Source organism: Acartia tonsa, chromosome 6 (genome assembly GCF_053477335.1).
Source record: "Acartia tonsa isolate MP-2025a chromosome 6, ASM5347733v1, whole genome shotgun sequence".
NCBI classification, from domain to species: Eukaryota; Metazoa; Arthropoda; class Copepoda; order Calanoida; family Acartiidae; genus Acartia; species Acartia tonsa.
In genome coordinates, this window is record NC_137265.1 from 41,091,370 (window position 1) to 41,117,092 (window position 25,723).

Below are 25,723 nucleotides of genomic sequence, written 5' to 3' on the forward strand. Positions count from 1 at the left end.
ACTCTATCGTTTTGATAATGTTACGACGTCCGTAGAAATAATACATTTGTAAAAGGAGGTTTAGGAAAGGGCTATACTTAAGACCCTTAAGCTGTACATTTGCTACATTTGTTTTTTTAATTAAATTTTCTATTATTCAAGAATTTTCATATTTTTACTAAAACAATTTTACTATAGGTAACAGCTAAAGACAAGGGTGAGCCAGCACGCACGGGAACAGCCACAGTGCGTGTCTACACAGAGAACACGAACGACGAGGAGCCCCGCTTCTCCCAGCAGGTGTACACACCCAACGTGGACGAGAACGCGGGTCCCAACACCCTTGTTACCACTGTGGTGGCCAGCGATAAGGATGGTGATGGTGTCACCTTTGGTTTTGTTGGAGGCTCCACAACGTCTGGCATGTTTAAGATTGAGCCGAATACTGGTGTCATTAGGTTAGCTTCAGGTACAGTTTTTTTTGTAAATTTTTTTAATACAAATGACCATTGATTAGTCAATACACACACTAAATTACTAATGGCAGACCAGTATACATACTGATTTACCAATGGTAGGACAGTATGATGTTATTTTTATAGACTCTATAAAAAGCTTAAAATTTTATTGAAAACAAATATGCCATCATTCCAAAAAGCGCACCAATCAAAGCAAAACTAACAGTCATAGAGAAAGCAAATAGTTAATTTAATAAGTAAATTTAAAGTATTTAGTGTTATGAACAACCTCGTTGTCATAAGAATCATCTTAAAAATTTGTATGTAAATGAACAATCAAACCTATTGTAAACATTATCAATTTCTATATTTGTAGGAAATATCAAACTTGACTGGGACAAATACGAGTTGAACGTGACGGCCATGGACGACGGAGAATGTTGCACAGAGAACCGCGACCCGGCCGAACCGACCAAGGTGCACACCTCAACAGCCGTTGTGGTTGTTTTCATCACCGACGTGAACGACAACAAGCCAGTGTTTGAGGATTGTGCTTCCTACTCTCCCAAGATAGAGGAGGGAGCACCCAATGGCAGTCCTGTTATTCATGTGCATGCAGTCGATAAGGATAAAGGGAGGAATAGCATTGGAATTTTATTTTTGTAGATGATTGTAGATAACATTTTAAAGATGACAACATCCATAAACGCGAAGCTCTGAAACGGTAGGATAAACAATCATTGACACTTGTAGAGTGTGACGAAGCCCAATCTGCACCACTTTTGATTCCTGTGACGACATAAAAATTCTCCATCTATTTTTTAGGGGTTTTCTTTCCTAATTCTCTCTCATTTTTTAATGACGTCACAGGAATCAAAAGTGGTACAAAAGTGGTGCAGTCCGTGACGGACGGGCGACGAACCGACCCTAATTATAGAAAAGCTTTTAAAATGCAATAGACATTATATGTTCATGTTGTTCTAAAGCACTTTGGCCGCAAAATAATAGATTTTTAGATGAAAAAATCACGAAACCTTGTAAGAACTGTTAAGGTATGTTGAGACGTCTATTTTAAAGTTCTTTTTGGCTAAGAACGACGTTTTAGTGTACCCCAATTGTAAAGTATTTACGCTGGGAGGGAGAGGACATTGGACTGTAAAATACACAGTATCTAAAGTTTTATAACCACGCCTTATTATTTATGGACTCAAATTTGTGTTATTTCTATTAAATTGTTTTTATTGGTCACAAACTTGTGTTGTCCAAACATTTCAACCAATACTTTTAATCTGCATATGATATAATTATACCTATTCATTTCTCGTCCGTTTTCTTATCCCCCAAACTGAAGCAATGCCTATCCTCATAATGATCGCAGGTGTGAATGGCCAAGTAAAATACTCCATAGTTCAACAACCAAACCAGAGAGGAACTAAATTTACTGTAGATGAAGAGACAGGAGAACTATTCACAAACAAGGTAATATATCCCTGTTAGACTTGTTATTGTGTTCACCTGTCAACTAAGAGACGCTGTATTTACTTTATTGTTGATAAAAATGACCTGATATTGTTTTCGATTTTACTTTTAACAGTACTATTGGCTACTTCACTTTTTTGGACTTTTTTTGGAGGAGAAAGGCAATAACTATTGTGAGGGTGGAGGTTACATACCCCTTAATAGTTCTAAATCTTCCCTGGACTTATAAGATCTTTACTGTAAGGGAGATCCATATTGGTTTAGCGGCTAACGAGATCTTACATTACAGACAGACATATATCATTATCCACCCCTTTATGTAATATATATAATATTTTAACCTTTTTAGGTCTTTGATCGAGAAGGCGATGCAGATGGCAAGAGTGTGTCTGTGACCGTCAAGGCTATAGATTCCGGTGAACCATCACTGGAAGGCGTCTGTTCATTTACTGTTGAAATAACAGATGTTAACGATAACCCGCCACTGTTTGACCGTCAGAAATACATTGAGAATGTAAAACAGGTAAGAGATAATGTTTTGTAAACTAAGGATATTGGTTTGAGTCCAAATCAAATCATAATAGATACTTTAAATTGCAAACAGAAGGTATATGTTACTATAAACAATTGATTGCCTATTGTTAATTAGAATAAAAATTGTTCAATCAAAGGAATTTGAAAATAAATGGAGAATATACATATATATACAAAACAAAGTTAATTATATTTAAAGATATCCCAATACACAATGATCTACTGTTGTATCTAACCATGCAACTATTTTAGGATACCAACATAGGAACCAACATTCTTCGTGTATCAGCTTCTGACGAGGATGCTGATAATAACGGGGCCATCAGATACAGTCTCTCCGCTCCTTTCCACAGGAATTTATACTTTATAAACTTAACTAGTGGCTTCGCCCCTAGCCTCTAGGGGCTTTGCCCAAAGAGGCGAAATTCGTAAAAAGACCAAGGAAATCTTCTGCATAAAAAAGGACCAAGGAAATCTTCTGCAAAAAAAAAGGACCAAGGAAATCTTCTGCAAAAAAAAGGACCAAGGAAATCTTCTGCAAAAAAAGCACCAAAGAAATCTTCTGCAAAAAAAAAATATTAGGGGAGGAAATTTTCATTTTTGGGGGGGTTGGGGGTGTCCCACCCCCCAAGAAAATAGCTTAAAACCACCACAGGACCGATAGTTATATACCCTGAAGAGTAGAATCCAAGGTTCAGTGGTTACCGAGATCTTAAGCTTCAGACGGACAGACGGACGGACAGACAGACATGAAGCTACTTTGTATTATAGATTGTACCATAATAGCATTTTATGATTTTGGTGCTTCCCATCAAAGTGCCTATCAAACTTAAAAACCCCCTTCTCTTTATTTGAAATTAAAGGGTTAGGTATACTTATTTTTTAAAAGAGGGGATAGTGTTCGACTTCAAACTTTGATGGAATTTACTATCATTTCAAATCTTATTGGAAGTTCAATAAAATGTAAGGAAACATGTAGAGGGGCATTTTTTGTTGTAATTTCTGTAAGTTTGATTAAAACAAAACATTTGATATCGTAGTAATTAAATTTTTTTCCATTTTATTTCAAAAGAGTAGTAATTTAATTTTAAATTTGACTTGGGTCTTTTTTTGTTATTTTATGTGCAGAAACAGTTTTTTTTGTTGTAAATTAATAGTCCCATTTTAGCGTTGTTTTAAAGCTTTAAATGTAATATTCATCCGCAAAAAAAGTAAATAAAGTATAAATTATCAACAGGGATGACCTACAATACTTTGATATCCAGCCAGAATCTGGATGGATATATCTCAAGAAACCTTTAGATGTAAGTATATACAATCCTATAATATCAAGAAGTAAGATTTTTGTCTAGAGCTTAAGATCTCGAAAATTGCTGTTCCGAATTAATTGTACTTTTCAGGAAAACTTTATAAAGGTCTTGAGGTGGTTTTAAGCTATTGTACGACACCTAGCCTACTTAAAAGTCTTGGGCCAAAGCAACTAGTAATTTCCATATCCATATACATGCAGTTACTCTTTTACTAAGTTTGATCTGTCTGTTTCATAACCATTATAAAAAATACTTTTAATTTTTTAAATTTCATAAATAATCTTAAGATTTAATTTTTTTGTTAATTGTCAATCGTAAAGTTTTATTATTTTACTAATTGTTTCAAATTTTAGGTTTTATTTTTAGGGAAATTCTGAAATATTAATGTATCTATTTTCAGGTTTTTATATGTAGATTATTTTAATTACAATATCTCTTGATTTTATTTTATTACATAAAATGACATATGTTCAATTTCTTAGCGAGAAAAGTTTACCATTCGTGTGCGAGCTTCAGACCTTGGCAATCCTCCTTTGCACGCTGATGTCGAGGTTGAACTCGATGTTGTTGACCGTAACAACAAGCCCCCTCTGTGGGACAACCAATTGTATGGTCCAATTTATGTGAAAGAGAATGCGATGCCTGGTCACACTGTTACAAGTGTTAAAGCAAGGTTTGTCCCGCGTTAAGCGCTCTCTGCTGCATATTCAAAGGTGGTGGCGCCCATTATTAGCTGGAGTAATGTGTACACTTTGAGTAATTATACGCGGCATTTTTGTACTAAAATGTCGTCTTTTCAATTTTATTAGCTATGTAAAGAAGCACATTGTATTAAGAAAGATATTTGTAATTATATTATAGAGGCAAACTCTTTTACCCAAAAACTATTGCCACTATGATAAATTACATTAATATCTGATTTAAAGTTGTTACTCATAGAACTAACAATAAGAGGTGATGGAATTTGGTTACAGTGCAATGTACAGCATATTGTACTCTGTAACAAACGCATGTACGACTCGTACATGAATGTGAATGTATATAGCTGGTTTATCAACTGCACTGCTAGTTTAAAAATTAGGTAAATTTTAGGGTGTATTTCTAAACACAAGTAAACTACCTAGCTAAATTTATCTACTAATCACCATAGTATTAGTGTAACTAAAATCTTATAACAACAAGGTAAGGTGTATTTGAAGCAGTGTAGCTGATAAGGCCACATTTTCTCATACATTTTAATGATATCAACTATTTCATTATTTTTTTCTAGCTTAAACTGCACCAAACGCATTACTTATTCATATTTTGGATAAAGTCCACATTATAAAAATCTGATATTTTTAAATGAAATTCAAAGATTTGCAAGTTTAAGTTCAGCTTTGTGCCTCAAAAGCACATACTCTACTTGAACTGCTCTTTGGTAAACATGATTTTGAAATGTGACCTATTATTCGATTTAGCGTGAGAGCTATCGCCTGGAGGCCATTGCTGAGGACAGAGGCGATACAGTCCTATCTCGAACAGTTGAAGTGCAAATTGATGTTGTGGATCGGTCCAACAAGCCTCCCGTATGGGACAATGCTGTGTATGGTCCTATCTATGTTAAGGAGAACACAGCTGTCGGTCAGACAGTTACTTCTGTCAAGGCTAGGTGTGTTTTAAACCTCCCTTCCCCTTTGTCCTTTTTTTTGTTGGGAAGATTTTTTGTGCGTTTCCAAAATGGATTGGTGTTCATAATAAAGTGTCACAGTCTTTTTTTTGAAATTATTTACAAATTTTTTTAAAAACAGAATATAATTACAATCAATTTATGAACCTGGTTTGAACCTTTATGTTTAATATTGAAACTTTTTTCCTTTTTTTAACTTACAAAAAAAGACTTTGACGCTCTTGTGTGAATTTTAATTGTTCTTTATATTTTTAAAAACAGATTTTTGGTCTATACTTGTTTTAAATGTTAAGGTTGTTAAATTTTTTGTTTCTCAAAAAAGACTTTTAAATTACTGATTCAAATTGAATTTTTCAACCAATAATTGTCAGTTAAAAGCATGGATATCTGTTAATCCTTAGTAATATGGACTCACTTTCTTTACTTTCAACTGGAGTTAGGATTGAAAAGAATGAAATTTCAAACTTTACATAAATGCATTGATACTTTATTTAATTCTTTATTAATCTAAAAAATATCCTAAAGGACCATTTTCCATAGCTACAAACCTGTTGAATTTAAAGAATATGATTAAAACAGTCCTGTGTTGTTTATCCTATTTTCAGTAAGATAGAATTTTATGACAACATTTTTTTTAAAACGTCAATTTAATTAACATTTAAAATATTTGTGGAACCTTTTTTTGTGTCCACATTTTTTGTCCATGATTCATAATAGTAGCTTTAGAACCTTCTAATGAATGTTAGTTCTTAATTTTGTTTTAAGAGTGATTTTTTTTATACTCTTAACAAATATATAATGCATTTTTTAAACCAAGATTTTCAATTTAAAATAAAAAATACATATTGTTTGAAAAAAAAGATAGATATTAGATACATACTGTGTGAATTTTATTGTGTGTTTTTGATGTTTTGATTGGTATTTAGATATTTTTGTGTCTATAATATAATATTATAGTGTTTGATGTGTAGTTTAACATTTACTGTTGTCCACACATTTTTTAGGTGGATTTTTTTAGTCAGAGACGAGTTGCCGTGCAGTGGAGCTGAATATTTTTTTATCAGTATCATTTTTAATACAGACTTTGCCAAATCAAGAATCTGATTTAGATTGCTTTTTAATACTTTATTAAAAAGTAAAATCTAAATTTAATTTCCCTTCCCCTTTTTTATCACTGCACCTAGCAAGCATGTTTGCATGTTTAGATTTAAGTTCATTGTAAAAATTCAGGCAAAATTTTATTCTATTTATAACTTTCTTTCACTTTTATTAAAAATAACTAAGTTTTCCAAGCATTTAGAAAAATTTTAAATGTATATTTTATGCTTTATTTTTACAGTGTACTGAGCTTAATAATAATAATTGTTACATGCAATGAATTATATTTTCTATCAATTACTTTTTGAGCCTCTAGATTTCATGTATATCAGATTAGAATGGCATTGAATAAAAGCAAAGTTGTTTAACATATAAGAGTATATTGAAATCCTAATTTAATTATAACATATTTGTTGGCACTTTAATGTGAAAAATAGTTTCAAGTTAACTTTACGTTTTTTTAGAAATAAAACTTATATTGCTGTTATCAAGATTAGATAATGATTTTTATACTTGATTTACAAAAAAAATATATCAAAGATAATTTTTTTTATTCAGTCTAAAATGTAAAAAATGCTTAAGTCTAAAGTATTTCTTTATTATCTTTAAAAGATGCAACCTTGCTATGGTTAACTTATACAGCAAATCTAGCATAAAAGTCTCTGATAGATAACAAACAAACCAAAAGTGACAGTTCAAAACAATTTCACAATGGTCCATTTACTTATTTATAGATCTTAACTTTAATCAATTGTTTAAAAAAAAACCAATTTTTCCTCCCATTTTAAGACTGTCAACAAATGTTATTTTATTCCTTTTAACATATTGTGCAGTAAAGGTAGCGTTTCAAAGTAAGTGTTTTATTTCTAATTACAAAATGTGCCATTATATACTTTTTTACATTTTTAATCCATTGTGTGAAAAAGCCTATTTTATTCTAAGGTGAAAGTTGTATTCTGAAAATGCAGTTAATTTTCCATCTCGAAATTTTAACATAATATTTTATACATCTTCCCTATTTTATAAACAGCAAATTTTTGTTCCATTATACAGGGAGGCAGGAAGGGATTTATTATCACAAAAAAATGTTCTTAAGATTTTTATCAATTCCTTTTTAAAATTAAGCTCTTTAAAATATTATTAATATTTTAGTTAATACTTTTAGAAGCTTAAAGTTTGAATTTCAGTAGCATGCAAATATCTAAGAAATTCTTTTGCATGGCGTTTGTATGCTATTTAGCTTTTCTCTTTTAAAATAAAACATGTTAAAGTTTAATTAGTTAAACCAATCATTTTTAGATTTAAAATGTTTTATTTTATAAAAAAATTTAATAAGGGAAAATTTGACTCATTAACATCGATTTAATCTAAAGAAGAAGTTTTAAAAAGTCAAATTTTCTTGAAATATAATTATTAGGATCACATTAAAATATATAGATATACCTTATTCCAATTAGTTGTGGCTCTATCTCAAATAGATAGGTATATCTAAATTGTATGTGAATCTAACCAGGGAGGGAGTGGACAATGGACTGTTAATTAATTTGTCCCCAAAATTTCACCCCTTTCTCATCTGTTGGTTACTTTAAACTAGCAAAGTTCAAACTTTTCCACCATTAAATTTTTTATCTAAAGAATGTAACTATGTAGACATACCTCAATTTAATCGTCGATTGACCTATCCCTATATATCCCTGAATATCACCTGACATATTGCATACTAAAATAAACTTTTTATTTAGTTCTGGTATAGAGAATAATCCTACGATATTCTACCAATTAATCCGGGGTAGTACGGATCAGACTAACAAGTACGATACATTCTATGTGCAACAGAGAACTGAGAATGGCTGGACTTATGCTGATGTTAAGGTGGGTGCATATTTATAATGATTGTGGTTGTAATCCGTCAAAAATAAAGTTTTCTATTATTAACCGGTCCCCCATATTTTTTTGTTTTGAGTGTTTGAGTCCATCTGTCAATCTGTCCTTCTTTTTATCTAAACTATTAAGGGGTTGCCATTTTTTTTTGATTTTTAAATTTCTGTTTTGTTTGGGACTTGGATTAACTTGTTCCACGCAAAATAGCTTAACTGCCCATAAACAACTAAGCTTCTTTGAAATTGTAGACCCATTAGACCTATTCTAAAGTTCTTTTTTTTTTACACAGTTGAACATCTTATTACTTAAATAAAACCTTCCATAATTGGTCATTCATGTATATAATTTAAATTTTAAACAAATTTAAAGATTTATAAATAAAAGATATGCTAAAAATACTTAGATAAACTGACTGTGTACAGGCAACATCACTGTGAAGCGATTGAATCTATAAATATTATGACCACAATTAATATTTTAATTTTTAGGTGAATCAACCGTTGGATTATGAACGAATCAAAGAATACAATCTAACCATTCGTGTAGAGGTAAACTTATATTTTGTGACGTACTAATATCTTTTTAACCTTCCCTGAGAGTTTTGCTTACAATGTTTAATGATGCCCTCTTGGGAGCTTAGTTTAACTACAGGTTCAAGACATCTCCACTGAACCATGAAACATACTCCGCGTCTTATTGCGGTATAAAGCCCGATAGACAATATACCCTTTGATTGCACGACATTTGTCTTGAAGTCCCAACTGTGCATGATAATGAGTTGCGCCTGTTTATGGGCCAAGGCATTCCCCCTTCTCTTAATATTGATTTCAGGCGCCTGACATAGCAGCAGAAGGAACCATTTTTAGCATCTTTAGTATGACCAATGACGAATTGATAAACATTATCCTTTTTCCCTTTTACCAAAAGTAAAGTGAATAAAACATTATATGAAAATAATATACTTACTTTCTTTTCTTATTGTGTACTTAATAACAACTTACAGACCACTTGACTGCAGAGAAAAGTATAATAAATAGCACAAAGAAATAATATTTATAAATGTTTTTGCTGTACAGTTTTGTCATAGTTAGATGACAATCATTTTTATTTAACAACAAGTTACTGCATTTATTTTTGTAATATGTAGTGAGGGAGGGGAAATTGGGCTGTTTATTACACTAGTCCCCAAAATTTTATTATAACGTTTTCTTATTCGTTGACTTAACAACTTTGGGGGCTAGTTTTGAACTTTGATTGGTTGGTACATCAAGTTGAGTGTCCAAACATTTCAACTAATAATTGTAATCTACAGAAGGGATAATTTTGGGTATTATCATTGTGGATATAGATCAATTATCGGACATTGTCTTATCCCTTTAGATCCCTGACTTGTCTGGTTTCGTTTTTATTGATATTTAGTTGATATTTGAAAAGTGTATAATTGAATTTAGCAAAACATTTGACTGTTAAAACTTCTAAGTTACATATTTATTCTTTAAGTAAATAAATTTTAAAATCTTTGTTTGTATTTTTTACTATCTAATATTATCTGCGCCCTTAGAGACCTATCTTTCCTTCCAGAGACTACTTCTTATAGGAGGGAGGAGTTAATTTTGTAAAAATTGTTCTAAGAATTCCAGGTATAGACACACACACACTAAAACCTCTTTTATATTTTAGATTGATTCTCTTTTTGTTTAGAATAACGGAGCCCAACAGTTGGCTAGTGAGGCGACCATCCACATAGTTCTTGAGGATGTTAATGATGAGATCCCACTCTTTACTGAAAGAGAACAGGAAACTGTGATGGAGGGAGAGCCTGCAGGCACTCCAGTTACCAGGTACGATATCCTTGATTGTTGGGCAGGTGATGAGTTCGAATCTCGAACGAAATGTTTCATAACTAAAGATGTTAAACAGTTTGCCTGTCTGCTGTGTCGTTTATGTGATCAGTCATAGCCTTCAAATATGTGAAACTTATCACCTTGCAAGTATAATTTGGCCTTTAATTTGTTGACTAGACTTTTATTTTTCCTACTTATTTCTTGGAAATCCTTGTCTAACTTATACCTATTATCATTATTTTTCTATAGTAAACTTTTACATGTAATATTTTATTACATATATGCCTTGCAGAGACATTAATGCAGAGCTGGATCTTTAAATCATTTCAATGGTGCGCCAAATCGGGGTGAGCTAACTTTCTACCAATGAGAGCACAGCATTTTACGAAATACCGCGCTGTGATTGGCTGAAATTCGGCGCACCCCGATTCGGCGCACCATTGAAATGATTTAAAGATCCAGCTCAGAAAAACTTAATTTACATAAATCTATCAATATATACATATGTATCAACTTATATGTATCACACATATCTATGGATGTTTTGCATAACAAGAACACGAGTATTACTTGGAGGATACTGGGACAATTATTTATATGAAATATAAATACAATCAATATGATATTTTAAGGATTAATTAAGGATTACAATAATAAACTGTTTTTTATCTTTAATACAAAGTATTATAGATATTATCAAGGTTACAATAACTAATTTGCCGATTTAGTTTTCTATTTTAGAGAAGCTTCACGTTGGCCATAGGTGGGTTTTCGTCTTTTTTTAAAGGTTTTTGGGAAAAAAGTGAACAGGAAGAAATATATTATAGTGAGGGAACCGAAATATATTAGAGACATAACTTACTAAAAAATGTGGCATATCTGCATAAATCTGACTGCATATATTTGTGCTACAATTTATAAAACCAAATCTAATGCAGTGGCTTACTAATACTCAGGGAGGGAGAGGAAATTGGACCGTAAATTAAACTGGTCCTAAACGTTTTATACACTCATCCCCTTATTTATTATATGATAAACTTTGGGGACTTTTATTGATCTTGATGTATTTTAATCTATCTTTCATTGTCATATCCTTTTAAATCCCTGCCAACATTGCCTTACACATTTTATGCAACATTGGATTTTACATTTTTTTTCTAGCAATGTGGGTTTAGGTATTTTTAAAAGCATGCACACTGTTTATTTAGCATTATGTCTGCCTGTCCATCGCTAGATAACATGAAGTTATTTTATTTTCCCTAAACACGTACCTACCCAAATGTGATAATATCTTTCATAACAAAAGAAAATAAGACTGTTAAGTTTTGATTAAAATCTTTTATTTTCAGAGTGAACGCTATAGACAAGGATGGTACCTACCCAAACAACCACGTCTACTACTATATTGTGGATAGCCCTAGGAAACTAACAGTCTTTAACTAAATAATCCTCTTTTTTATAATAACAAGGATGACAACATCAATAAAAGAGAAGCTCTGAAATGGTAGGACAAGTGAATATTGTCTAAAAAAATGGAAGTGCGGACGTTCTGTTAACAATTATAGAGTTTCTGCGCTATCTAAACTGTTATAGGAATCATCATGCAAAATTTGAAATCGATAGGACAATTCTAACATGTCTAAATTAACAGAGCTAACCGTTACACGAAAAGACGGACGGACCGATCCTAATTATAGAAAAGTTTAAACTTTAAAAAAAGAAGTAAGAAAATAAAGTAAATGTAGCAAAGGTATAAACACATATTTATAAATAGCTTCCAATAAAATGGTATTTGAATCCTGTACACATATATGTATAACATGTGCTATTTTACAATGGAGTAAAAAAGATAATCATATTTTGTTTTTAAGTTAAAATACTAACCATTTTTATAAGTCATTTAAAATTATAATAAAGGTAATAGTTAATTTAATTATATTTATTGCTTTTTGTAAGCAAACTTATTTAGCTTTTTTCTAGTGGAATGAAATATTTTTTCCCGAATGGGTTCGAAACCGATAAAAATCCGCTTGATTAGATAATATCGTTTTTCAGACAGCTTTTCGCGGATAAAAGGGTGGAAGCTCTTTATAATTTGAAAAAAATATTATTAAGCATTTTATTTTTTTTTGCGTTGAAACATTTCGTTTTATTTTGGATTAAACGGAAATATTTTTCCAAGATAAAATGATCATGTGTGTCTGGCTTTTTATTAACACACAACAACTTTACTTATATGTTATCAAGATTTTTAGTTGTCAAAAGTATTACAAGCAATGTTAAAGTGCCTAAAGACCCAGGATTATAAAGGGATAAGCCATTGGCCGATTTTTTTATGTACATCTCCAATAAATGAGCAAACCAATCAAAATTCACTTAATGTCCCCCAAGCTGTGAAGCCAACCAATAAGAAAACGTAACTATAAAACTTTGGGGACTAGTGTATTAAACAGCCCATTGTCCCATCGTCCTTGTTAAAAATTTTACCAATTCTATTAAAACTCATTAGGCCTTATACGTTGCATAAAAAATAGTTGTTCAGCTACAAAACATAAAAATTTTACTTGTGTAAAATTAACACAAATCATTTTGACCTATAGAATATAATACAAAAGTGCAACATAAAATGTTTGAGTAAAAATAAGAAAAGCAAAATTTAAATATTTTTTTTTTATCAAAGCTAACTTATTTTAGAAATAGTGTATCATAAATTTCATTATAAATATCAGGGACAAAGGCATACATTTAATACAATTTTCACTATACATAATTCTTCCTTTTGACATTATAAAACATTGAGGGTGTATATTAATCTTCAATTGTCCCTTCCCTGCTAAATATAAAATATACATCTTTACATTACTATAAAAGAATTTATTCCAAAGTGTGTTTGTGTGTGTGTACGTTTGTTGGTTTGACTATTTTGTATGATGCTATCACATAAATGATTTACAATAATGTACAATTTATACTTTTGCAGTTAGACATTAAATATGGGATGAAAGCCTTTAAATTTAGAATTGTAAGATTAAAGGTTATAAAGTTCAGATTAACTCTTGTTTACACATGGAGGGAGGGGACTTTTGACTGTATAATATTCTGGTTCTCAACGTTTCATCAATATATTCTTTTATTCATTGTCTTACAAACTTTGGATACTGTTATCAAATCTTGATTGTGTTGTAAAACAATAAAAAATTCTCCATTGTTTTTAAGCTATACTGAAGGGTCGGTTTGAGGTGTACATCAATTTATCTGCCATTGTCTTACCTCTTTGATAATACGACTTCTGTCTGAATTCTAAATTGCGTGTGATAAAAAGTTGTTTCTGTTTATTAGGGATTACATCACCTTTTACTATAAATGTCACGCGACTGAAATGGTTTATAATACATTTCAATCAAAGTACATATTGGTCAATTTTAAGTGAGGCAATCGCTGGATAGAAATTGCACAAATATAAAAGAGGATTATATTAAAAACTGACTGTTTGTCTAACCATAACAGAAATGAGGGGAAGGATTTCTTTGAAATTAATTCTCAAACTGGAGAAGTTTTTACCAAGGCTGTTTTTGACAGGTTAGTACTAGCAGATAAAGGTTTAGAGAATAATTTTTTTCATTTATTTTGTTTGGGAAGAGATATTGAAACTAAAGAAATACTTTTTTGACTTTAACGTTTTTGCTGACAAACCTTTTTTTATATCAATGCCTTTTCTTATATTTATAATTTCTTTGATTATTCTTTAAACCTTTATCTCTGCAAACAATTTTAAATTTAATTCTTTTTCTTGTTTGGACGCGGTTTGAAAGGATATTTTTACATTTAGACTTGTTTCACCTTTTTATACCAGTTTATTTAGAAGTATAATTTTTTTTTGTGGTGAAAAAACATAAGTAAAAAAATCTAACGTTATGGACTGAAGGGTTAAAAGAAGGGTATTCTTTATTTATAGAAACAGGTTCAATTATATGGCAGCTTAACTTTTTTTATTCCAACCCTTTTGCTAATAATTTTTTAAGTGTTAAAGGGAATTTTAAATGGCGAAGATGCTCTTCATAGTGCCTATAAAAACCCCCAATTTTTTTTTCATTTTACCCCCCCCCATTCAAAATTTATCCCTACCCTGGGGGTGCCGTAGGCACTTCCAACCATTTAGGAGGGGGTATTTACCCCCCCCCCCAAACAATTTTGGGGGGGTAAATACCCCCCCCCAAAATAAAAAATCTCTAATAAAAAAAATTTTTGCGCGCTTCGCGCGCATTTTTAATACTATATATTTAATAAAATTTAAATTACCCCCCCAAAAAATTTTACCCCGGGGGTAAATTTTGGGGGGGGGGAAACTAAATTTACCCCTGCCAACAGATTTCAGGGGGGGTAATTAAATTTTTAAAAAATTTGCGGCGCGCTTCGCGCGCCATTTTACCCCCCCCAAACACGAATTACCCCCCCCCAAAAAATTTTTTACCCCCCCCAAAATAAAAAGCTTGGACGCCCCTGTATCTTGATATTGGAATTTTCTAATATGATGTCATTCGGGATACTTAGGCTAAATGTTTTTTTAAATTATATAAGGAACTTCAGGGTGAAAAATTTAGAAGAATAGAGTTACTTCAGCTGCAAAATCAATCAATCTTCCTTTAAAATCCATACTTTTATCTTTCTTAATATTGTTGAATTATTTAGAGAAACGAAGGGAGCATATGCATTGGAGGTTGAGGCGAGGGACGGAGCCCCATCTGCCCGACCCAACTCTGGAGGTCAACCTAACTCAGGTAACCATATTTTTTGGTATATGATTGTTGGCACCTACTGCTGCTATGACAGGCACGTGACACTTTTTAGAAAAGTAGGGGTGATGCCTTGGCCTTTAGATAACAACAACGTATTACCATGTATAGTTGCAATCTAAGGATTGGTTGTCTGTTTAATGTTACTTTATCTTGGAGTCAACAAAACTGGAATTCAATTTTACTCTCCGAAGAAAACTGTCTATAATAAGATACGATAAATTACTATTGTGATCTTAAACTTTGTATGATAGTTTCCTAGTATAATCTTAAGTTTATGAACTTTCTAACTATCAAATTATATTTCATAGAAATCAATCTCTCAATGTCAAACGCGTAGCTTTTTTGCATTATTCACATGAAAAAATGATTTTTAAAGGGCGAATATAGGTTTGATATGATATGAGCTTATATGAAAGGTGCCATTTCATACTTTTAGAATATCTATGCCAAATTTAAAAATTCAAAAAAATCCTTAAGTAGATTTTGCAATTTTCTGTTTCAATTGAACACATGATAAATGAGATTGACGACAAACGGTTTATTTTAGCCCTTTACAAGACTTTTTTTTGACTATTTTGCTTAAGTTTGATTGACTATTACAATGGCACGCACCTTAAAAGATAATTTAAATGTTTATTATTTTAGATTATATACTCTTTAATTCAATTTTTTAAAAGCGTAGAAATAATTTGCGTAAAAGTTTTGACTAGGGTAAATAATACGTCTTAAAGTTTATTTTCTGTACAAAGATCATTGGTTAATTCTGGAAAATATAAAAACCCTGATGTACGCAATTTTAACACACACACACACACGAACCTTAAAAAAACAGGGATTTGAAATCATTCTTCCTCCAAGAAAATTTTATCAATTATTTTTTTTTTACTTTTTACATTATTTGATGTTTTTTTAAACTTTTAAATATTTTACTTTATATAATTTGTATTAAGGTAGAAGATGGGTATATTTACCCCTGATTAATTAGTTTCCACGTTATTACGACTATCCTTTACGAAAGCTTTTTAATTCAACCTTGCTACGAAGCCTTGTGTGATGCTAGGGTAATTGGGTTCTTAGGGAACCACACTTATTACATAATATTATCTTGAGTTAGAAAGGTTTTAAGCTATAAACAGACTTATACAATTAGATATGTCAATATCCTTAAGTTATTTATAATCTATATAATGGCACTTTTGAAATAAGCTCATATTATATCAAACCTATATTCGCCCTTTAAGGGTATAAAACAGAATAGTTTTTTTTTATTGAATCACATATTTTACTTAGTCAATTGAATACTAACGGTTGCGCCCCTTGCGTTGCATTTAGGGTATCTGTATTCTAAGGGGATAGGAATGGGGGCCACAGTAAAAGTGTCTGACTATGACGTCAGAAAAAATTAACAGCTAACCAATGAGAGGCCGCTATATATTTTACCATTGTGAATACTGGCTTCTCATTGGTTAATTGTTATTTTTTTCTTACGTCATAGTCAGACACTTTTACTGTGGCCGGAATGGGTAGAAAATAATCTAAATCCTTTTCAACGGCTTAATCTGCAAATAAATAGCTTTAAAAAATCCAGGAACCCCTGTAAAGCTTCCTTTAAAAGGAAAATTTATTAAGTCCAGAAGTTTAATCTTTAAACAGAAAAAACCTTGCTACTCCATATAATAGGATATGGTTTATATTTTTCTTGTAGACTAAGTGTAGCCAAAAATCATTAATGAAAATTGTTGAGTTTAATGAAGGACTTTGCGTACAATATGTTTAACCAGTGGACCGATTAAATAGTTGTACTATGATTGCGTATTCTGGTGCCATATATAAGATTAATCTGATGCAAAATTATGAATATCCTTCCTCGGGGAGTAAGGGATGATGCTGTGAGTATTGGTGCAAAAAATATGACGTAACAAAAAAATTAGCCAATGAGAGGCCGTTATTGACCAATGGTAAAATTTATAGTGGCCTCTCATTGGCTAATTTTTTTTGTTACGTCATATTTTTTGCACCAATACTCACAGCATCGTAAGGGATATTAAACTGTAAATTATATAGGCTTTAGAAGCTTAAAAACTTTGCCTACTTTTATCAGATCTTAATAGTTGGTTGGAACTTACAGTTTTCAAACTTTTGTTTCAATGATTTTTATCGACATAAGGGGTAATTTTGTTTATCATTATTGGGGATGTACATAAGTTAATCGTCCATTATCTTATCCCTTTAGATCCATGAATATATTTCCCAGAACACATATTATATATAAATGTTGGATAAGGGAATGATTTTATAAAAGACAAAAATTTCAAAGTGTGTAGTTCAAGTCACCCCACAAAAGTAACACAATAAAAGATATTATTTATTTACTAAGTATATTTGCGATTACTTTTATTTAATGAAATCTTCCAATTTTTAACATTTACAAAACGGCCTGCTTTATTGCATCAAGATCCATGACAGATCTATATAGGAAATAAACGTCTATAAATGAGCTCGAGTCTTCCAATGGTAAAGTGTTTAAAACTCATAGTGCTCCAATAATCCTCATTAAACTCTCATTGACCAAAGCGATAAGACCTTTATTCTATTTGTTTATGGAATGAATTAAGTTTTTCACTTCATGTAGATATTTGAATTACCTTGAAGTATTTAATCCTTTTTTCATAAATAAAAAATATACGTTCATAATAGAGTAAATCTAAGAAAACTGTATTTTAAAAGAATTCGATTGTGGCGACACTTCCTTTGTGTTAAAATATTAAAACTAAAATTTCAATCATATTAACCCTTTGGTGATGGTAATGTGAAAAAATATAATTGAAATTTTTTTTTTAAAATCATTTAAATTAATAAATATTTACTTCTTTCTTTTAGATAGTAATGGCGGGGAAGGAAAATTGATTTATTAAGAAATAGATAAATAGATATGTACTTATAGAAAACTAGCCAATAGCGATATAGTTATATGGAGCCAACTTTAGTATATTAATATATGAGTGAATTAAATTAACGAGCCCTGGGAAGAAAATTATGCTTGATATCGAATTGTTACCTTTTTGCCTTCCAACGTTTGTACTTCATATAAATATCTCAGCAATGTTTTTTTTTTGTCGGCTCTTGTGGACTTTTTAGAATATTGCTCACTGACTGAATTCGAAGAAGTTGATTTCTTGAACAATTAAACTTAGTCATATCATATTATAAACATTACAGAATTGCAGTGATAAGATACTGTGATTATAAATTAAATAACAGTCCCTAGTCCCTGCATTTATTTGCATGGTTTTACAAGGTGCAGAAAAAATTAACCCTACATTGTTCGGAATAGTTACATAAAATTTTCATATTTGCAAGAAACTGTATTTTTATTGTATCTTAAACGCTAGAAGTTTTCTGAACAAAAAGAAACAAATCCTAAATGTTTAAAGATAATTTAGATATACACAAAGACATCCTATTACTTTAGGCCTTTAGGGAATGCTAGAAAGGGTTAAGGATTAGATATTCTGTATGTTTTAACACAATATGTTACCCTCATAGGATGGAACCAACTTGTTATAAGAAAAGACAGTTCCACAAAATATGCATCACAAAAACTTTATTTTATAAAACTCTGTTTCTAAAGATAAAATATAAAAAGCATATTTACATAGTTTGTGTTCAAATTATAAAAAAACTTCAAGAAATATTACATCATTTTAAAAAATGATGGGCCTCTGTGTTAAAATAACTAGGGCTCGGCAGCAAACCCTTTAAATATAAAGCATCGATTTCTCTTAATTTTATAGTCGTAGGCCCATATTGCCGAGCCCAGAAAATAACATATTTTATGCATTATTTGTGGTGATTTTCAAATTAAATTCATGAAAATGTTTTATTTTATATGAAGTAAGAAATACTATACTAATTTTACGTTTGTAACCCTTTTAAAATTTAGCATGAACCTTTTTGTCCAAGTTCATTTTGCTTTCATTTTCTACTCTAATCCGTTTGGGCCCCTTTAAACATTTTCTGATAGAGAATTATGTTAAGAATGAAAAATTAGGCACAAAAGAACATATTATTTATATATTTTGTCTACACTTTTGTCAGAAATTGGCAAAAAACTTTTTTTGCTGGGTTTTGAACACTTAAAGTCAAAATGCAAAATATTTCTCCTAAGTTGATTACTACTTTTTTAAGACACCCATCACACCAATCGAAGTTTTCTCCCGATTCTACAATTTTTTTTTTTTTTTTTTTTTTTGGGGGGGGGTCGAATTTTATGTTTAAAATTTATAACAAAGAAACATTTTGTGTTGCGCCAAAAATATGTCAGATCTTGGAAACTTGAGAAATAATAAAATGTTTTAAAATTAAATCTTTTAAAATATCAGGTTTTATTTCATATAAAACTTTTATGAAACTGAATGCTTATGCAAAAGCAAATTAAAAGAAAACATTTTAGAATAAACCCTTAGATATTATTATCAAAGTTACTTTTTCTACCATTGAAATTATTTGGGGACAAGTTTTGGAACTGTTGGTTTGTGCAGCTCAATCAAGATTTTATAAACGTGCCCAACATTTTTAGCTTACTAATGAGAGAAATTGTTTATTTAACTTTGGGGTCCAGTATAATTTAAAGTTCAAAGTCCCCTCCCTCCCTAATTTTGTGTTCTCCTATGTTTTCTTAAATATCTTTTCTCGTATTCATTCGAATCCGGTCGATAGGAACCGGTTCTCATCCATACGAAAAAACTATGTCTAGCATCGTATTATATCCAGCTTTCTACGAATATAAAAATGTACAATCATAAGATATGAACCAGTTTTTTAGCCCGTGCCTTCGGCACCTCGGGGCTAAAAACTGGTTTTAATCTTATAATAGTACATTCTATATCCGCGGAAAGCCGTTTATAATACGATGCGAGAAATAACTATTAAATGGCTCATGGTAAGGTTTGAGACTACTCTAATAGAAAAAATTAGATCAAAGAAATATATTTATTTAAAAAAGAAAATAATCAAATAACCTTCAGTATAAATATAAAAGAATAGAAAAAGAGGCGGGAGTACTGAGGTTTATGGGTATGTGCGTCTATATGTGTTTTTCAATGTGTGAGTGAGTGGGTGAGTGTGTGTGTGTGTGTGTGTGTGTGTGTGTATGTGTATGTGTATGAAGAGAAGAAATACTCTTTAGAATACATTGAGTATTAGTGCAACAAAGTTTGTCTCTGTGATATCATCAAAACACATTCTATGTTTGTCTTTAGAAACTTTGAGGAAGGATAGGGAAATTGCAGGAAATATTTTATCTTTTAGCTTATTAAAAACACATGATATATTCCTTACATCAGCAGACTATAGCGGGTAGTTTTTTGTTTGTTTGTTGGTTACTGTGGCTCAGGTTAGGTTAGGTTATTTTGATTGCTAAGTAGCCCCAAAAGGTTAGTGCACAGCAGATATAGTCGCTGCAGGGTTGAGGTCTCACCACAGGGGATAAGGATAGGGAAAAGAAACTAGTCTTACCTCTTATTTTCAATTTACTATAGAAAAAGAGGGGGGGGGGGGTTAGTGCTCAATAGAAAAGCATCAAAATTTAAAAGGAACTTTTGTGTAAAAATGGCAGAAAAATTAGTTATTTCCTGATCGCTGTACCTCATATTGGTATTCTTAAATATTTTTGTTTATGAATAAACTATTTTACTTGATTAACGTTGTAAGTGTGTTTTTTCATTGAAAAAATATAATTATGCTTTTAAGTGAACATAGTAATATAATAGTTTTAGATATATTTACACCGGGCAAATAAGCAAATAAAATGAATCAGTTAATGAAGTGATTGAAAAAAATATGAAGTGAAGAAATTTATTTAAAATGGCGGGAAGTTTAATTATTCCCTTTCTGTTACCTTCGGACAATTTCAACCATACAGCTGGTAAAGTTTTAATAGAATAATTGCATCGTGTTATAGACAGTTTTCCGAGGATATTAAAATTAAAATTTTAAATTAAACCAGTTTTATTAGTCTAGGGAACCGAAGGCCATTGATGATTAATAAGATTGGAATTATTGGTTCAAAAAATTTCATTCATAATGTAGTTCTAAAAAAATATGCTTATGACTCCAAACATTTTTAATAAGTAGAAAGTAATAGGCAAAATTGATTCTCATAAGTCAAACTCTTTATTAGTAAAAAATTAAATTTAAGCTAAAAAAATCAACTATATAAACTATAAACATATGCAAAGACAAAAAAAAATTGTAAAAGTAAGAAACCTAAATTTTTATTTTGTTATATAAAGTAGAAGGTCTATCCGTAAATATATCTCTAACCAATAAAACGGATGAATTCTTTATTTAATGGCTCTTTAAGGTGTCACGGGAATTTTTCAGTCCTTCACCCATCGAATCCATAGCGTTTAGATGCTATGGGCTTAGTCGCTAGTAGTTTAAAAATCATTACTACCATAAACAGCAGAAATTTACTATAAAATTTACAGAAATAGGAATCTAATGTATTGGTATAATAATGGATATAGAAAATACGTGGATATTTTGACAGGGGAAAGATTGTTGTCAATGTAGGTTGCAACATTGACATCATTATTGGCCAGTTCGTTCATCTAGTAGAGGGGATGGGATAGGGTAAAGGTGGTGGATGGGGGTATCGCTATTTTAGCCAGCTACGTGTTTCCATTCATTAGATTAAATGATAACCTGGTGTAAGATCCAAGTAATAAGAAATCCATTGGTATTATGTTAAATAAATAAAATGTTTAGCTTTTTGTTGAAATCTGAACAAGAAAATTTCAATTTTGCGCACAGAAAGATTTATATTTAAAATTTACTGTTCTTGTATTTTGAGGCAAAACTGCATACAGAACTGAGAAATGTATAATTCAATGTTTAATAAAAATTTTAAGTCACAGTCAGGTGTTCATTTTTTATTTGAGGGGTTATTTTTTCACAGTAATGGAATTATTTTTACCTGGATCTTTCACCATATTATCATGTACTGTGTGAAAGGAAACTTGTAGTTGGCTAAAATATCGAGTCCCCCCATTCCCCCTCTTTTCCTAACCCCCCCTACCCTCTACTGGATAAAAGAACTGACCAATATATGACTAGGGAAATATCAACCTAGATTGACTACAATTTTTCACCTGTCATAATATCAACGTATATTCTACATCAAATTTTAAAGCACATATTTTGTAAATATATACCCGGGTTTGTAATTTAAAAAAAAAGATTTGTTAACCTACTACTACTAAAATTAAATAAAAGATTTTAAATCCAAATATTACCTAAACAGTAAAGATTGGATACTGCTAGTTTGGATCCGACCAACCTAAATTCAATAAAAGTACCCAAAATTTTTGAAGTAACAAACGTGTTTATAAAACTTTAAGTACCAGTTTAATTTACAGTCCCTCCCTGACCGTAATTGTCATTTTTAAAGGAAAAGCTGTGTACTTATTTGAATGAATGCAGGCAAAAAGGAAATATTTATTTGTAAACAATAATAATAATCTACTTATCAAAGAAAATAGGATGTTTATTGATAAATATTCTATAATAAAAGTAATATATGCATTACATAGACTAAATAAAGATTATTGTTATCACATAGCACAGGAACGTTTAAGCTTTAATTTTGAGGTGCGTAATATTAGGGGTTAAAAATCTAAATTTTAAGGGGTCAAAAGGAGGGGTTACAAAGGCTGAGGGTAGTAAACACCACTTTACCCCCCCCCCCTTAAACGTGTATGATACAGATATAATGATAAAAACTAACTTTTACTTACTTTAATTCATTTATTTCAGTGTCGAAGTTCATCCGTATTGGAATTGCTGACAAGAACGACAACCCTCCATACTTTGATAAACAACTTTATGAAGCAGAGGTAATATTTTGTTTTTGGGTTACTATCAAATTTTTGGTTATTAAAGAACATGCAGCTACGCCCCTTTAGGAGGCCTTTTTTAAAATTTTGAATTTTAGTTTCAAAGAGAAAAAGTAAAATTTTTTTGGAGATTTTTTCCATTTATAGGGGCGATATCTCGTAAGGGTAGTGGCACCCTCTCCTAAAATAGTTATAAACCTTCCCAGGACCTTTGAGAGGCTACATCTTCGTTACAGACAGACAAACAAACACCCTTTTAGTTCTATATAAGAACAATGTTAATATTAAGCATGTTGAATTTTGACCATTATTTCAATCAAATTTAAAGCATGTCTAAGCTTGTTTAAATTAATAGAATCAGTTGATCTTCGCTTCAATAGAAGTTACCATCCCTGTTCCTTTTCTGTTAATGTCATCCAAGATGTGATTTTAACATTTCCGGGAAAGCTTTCTTGTGTTTAATTAATAGAAAGTAAAAAAAAACTTTTACAGTAATTGAAAAAGTTTTTAGTACATGGTTGGTTAATAATGCATTAAAAATAATTTCATGTATAGAAATGTGTTCTTGCTATATTGCTTTTAAAGAGACTAGTGACCTCTCCATAGTTATTGGGGGTTTCACTTCAATAACTAGTAGCCAAACAGTATATTTATGTCTCGGGGCCAAATCCCCCCAATCTCACCCAAAATCTCCAAACTTAAAGAAGATTATTGTAGACTTCCTTAAAAATGAAGCCATTTCCGGGATCTTATTAGACTTATTACTTACAGAAAAATTAAAAGAATAGTATTAGTATATAGGATTCTTGTAAGTCAACTGCTTTGGTAAAGTCAAAGGTACATTAATAATATTTTAACGATTTCTATAATTTCAATCGAATTTTCTTTTCCATGTTAAATTATTTTGATTTTTCTTTCAGTGGATCATAATTAACAGATTGTATTAACACTTTAGGTGGACGAGAACGAAGATATCCAGCATACTGTCCTTACTGTTACAGCCAATGATAAAGATGAATGTAAGTTATTGAGTACCTTAGCTCCTTTATGTACACACTTTCGGCTATGCCCCATAGAGGCCTCTAGGGGCACTTGAGATGGTAAGGGGAAGTCTCCCCCTCCCCTACATTAAATTTAGTTTTAACGGGAAAAAAATAAGCAAAAAAATTCTCCCCCAAAATAGGTATAAACCTGCCCAGGGCCTTTGAGTAGCTACACTGTAGATGATAACCACATCTATTCAGTGGTAAGCAAGATCCTTCAGTTCAGACAGATAGAGATCCTTTTAATTTTAACATTATACTATTTTTTAGACTTTTTCATTGTATTCTCGTATTCTCTCTCGCATAAATTTTGTAAAATTTTAAGATATAATAATCTTTAAATTTTGCATTATCCTGAAAATGATTGTCATGTCTAGAATAAAGAAATGTTAAATCTAATTAAAAAATCATAAATTGAGTGAAATAGTTTTAGAAGGTTAGACTTGCAGACTTTAAATGTTGTTATAAAATGGTATGACATGCAGGAATCTACAGGGATAGCACAATGAACGATAATTTGATGTACATATCCAATGATGATATCCACAATTACCCCTGCTTTGAATTACAAACCAAATGCAATAATAGTCCCCAAAGTTGTTAAGTCAACGAATAAGAAAACATTATTTTAAAGCTTTGGGTACTAATGTAATAAACTGCCCATTGTCTTCTCTCTTCCTGTATGATATTGAATCAAAAATATGTTCTTTCGGTAAAAATTAAACCAAACGTCTTATTTCTATTTTCTTTTTAATAAGACGGTATCTATAACAATTTTTATACAGATTTAACGATTTCTTTTATTCAGCTTCAAGAATCCGTTATGAAATTACGCGGGGTAACTTTGGTGGTGCTTTTGCCGTTAAGAACATGACCGGAGCTATCTACGTGGCGGGACCTTTGGACTATGAACAGAGACGGCGGGTAAGTTCTTATTTCATTACTTAGTTGACTTTGAAGCACTCTAGACTGACCGATTGATCGACTACATATAAAGATTTCATTTCATTGCATTTCATACTATAATAACTAGATACCTAACTTATATTATATCATATGAAAATATCTATTAATTTTGTAGACTGAATATATTTTGTATTTGTATATGTATTATTATATTTTTGTATTAATAAGAATATCATTTTATTATGATTATATGTGTTTTAAATGAATATATAAAAATTAATAAGAATTAATACTACAAAACAAGTATGACAAAATTAATAAGTAGAGGAGCACCAAAAAATTTAGGTTAGCCAAAGTTATATATTTGTAGCATGACTGTCAGACCAACAGGCCAAGTAAATTTTAGATTAGATGCTCAGTTGTATAAACAATCTTCACACAAAAATTTAGCCGTCTATCTTTAAAAGCAACAGAGAAACTTACATTTTCCCATAAGCAAAGCTTAATGACGGGCCGACGGACTAAATTATAAAGTAGCTCCATAACTAAAATGTTAGATAAACTGTACAGCAAGACCTTCTATTTGTTGATCTTATACAATACATTTTAAAGTTGTAATGTTAAAGGCAGGGGCGTGCAGAGGGGGTGGGGTGTAACCACCTCCATGCCAAAATAGAGGGGGTGGATACATCCCCCTTCAAGCATTATGATAAGGGTCTACATTTTTCGATCCTAATACACCCCTGGAAATGCCAAGGGCGGTGTCAAAAGAAGTCACACCCCTTTAGCACACCCCCTAGCTAAACCCTGTGCACGCAACTAGTTGCA

At 31.1% G+C, this 25,723-nt stretch overlaps 1 protein-coding gene across 7 annotated transcripts in view; it reads left to right on the forward strand.

Moving 5' to 3' along the window:
* CadN (neural cadherin) overlaps nucleotides 1-25,723 on the forward strand; it is a 69,815-nt gene that overhangs the window by 14,556 nt on the left and 29,536 nt on the right. For 5 of the 7 annotated variants that reach the window (XM_080164885.1, XM_080164889.1, XM_080164888.1 and 2 more), the window contains 16 exons: nucleotides 178-448; nucleotides 814-1,069; nucleotides 1,814-1,916; nucleotides 2,266-2,439; nucleotides 2,703-2,799; nucleotides 3,684-3,754; nucleotides 5,221-5,411; nucleotides 8,270-8,399; nucleotides 8,897-8,956; nucleotides 10,110-10,249; nucleotides 11,602-11,671; nucleotides 13,758-13,831; nucleotides 14,942-15,030; nucleotides 22,867-22,946; nucleotides 23,902-23,965; nucleotides 24,798-24,913. In XM_080164885.1, the coding sequence (XP_080021011.1) occupies nucleotides 178-448; nucleotides 814-1,069; nucleotides 1,814-1,916; nucleotides 2,266-2,439; nucleotides 2,703-2,799; nucleotides 3,684-3,754; nucleotides 5,221-5,411; nucleotides 8,270-8,399; nucleotides 8,897-8,956; nucleotides 10,110-10,249; nucleotides 11,602-11,671; nucleotides 13,758-13,831; nucleotides 14,942-15,030; nucleotides 22,867-22,946; nucleotides 23,902-23,965; nucleotides 24,798-24,913 (1,986 nt within the window). Of the gene's footprint in view, nucleotides 1-177; nucleotides 449-813; nucleotides 1,070-1,813; nucleotides 1,917-2,265; nucleotides 2,440-2,702; nucleotides 2,800-3,683; nucleotides 3,755-4,242; nucleotides 4,434-5,220; nucleotides 5,412-8,269; nucleotides 8,400-8,896; nucleotides 8,957-10,109; nucleotides 10,250-11,601; nucleotides 11,672-13,757; nucleotides 13,832-14,941; nucleotides 15,031-22,866; nucleotides 22,947-23,901; nucleotides 23,966-24,797; nucleotides 24,914-25,723 lie in introns of all 7 variants that reach the window. The other 2 variants (XM_080164886.1, XM_080164891.1) reach the window with 1 other exon arrangement.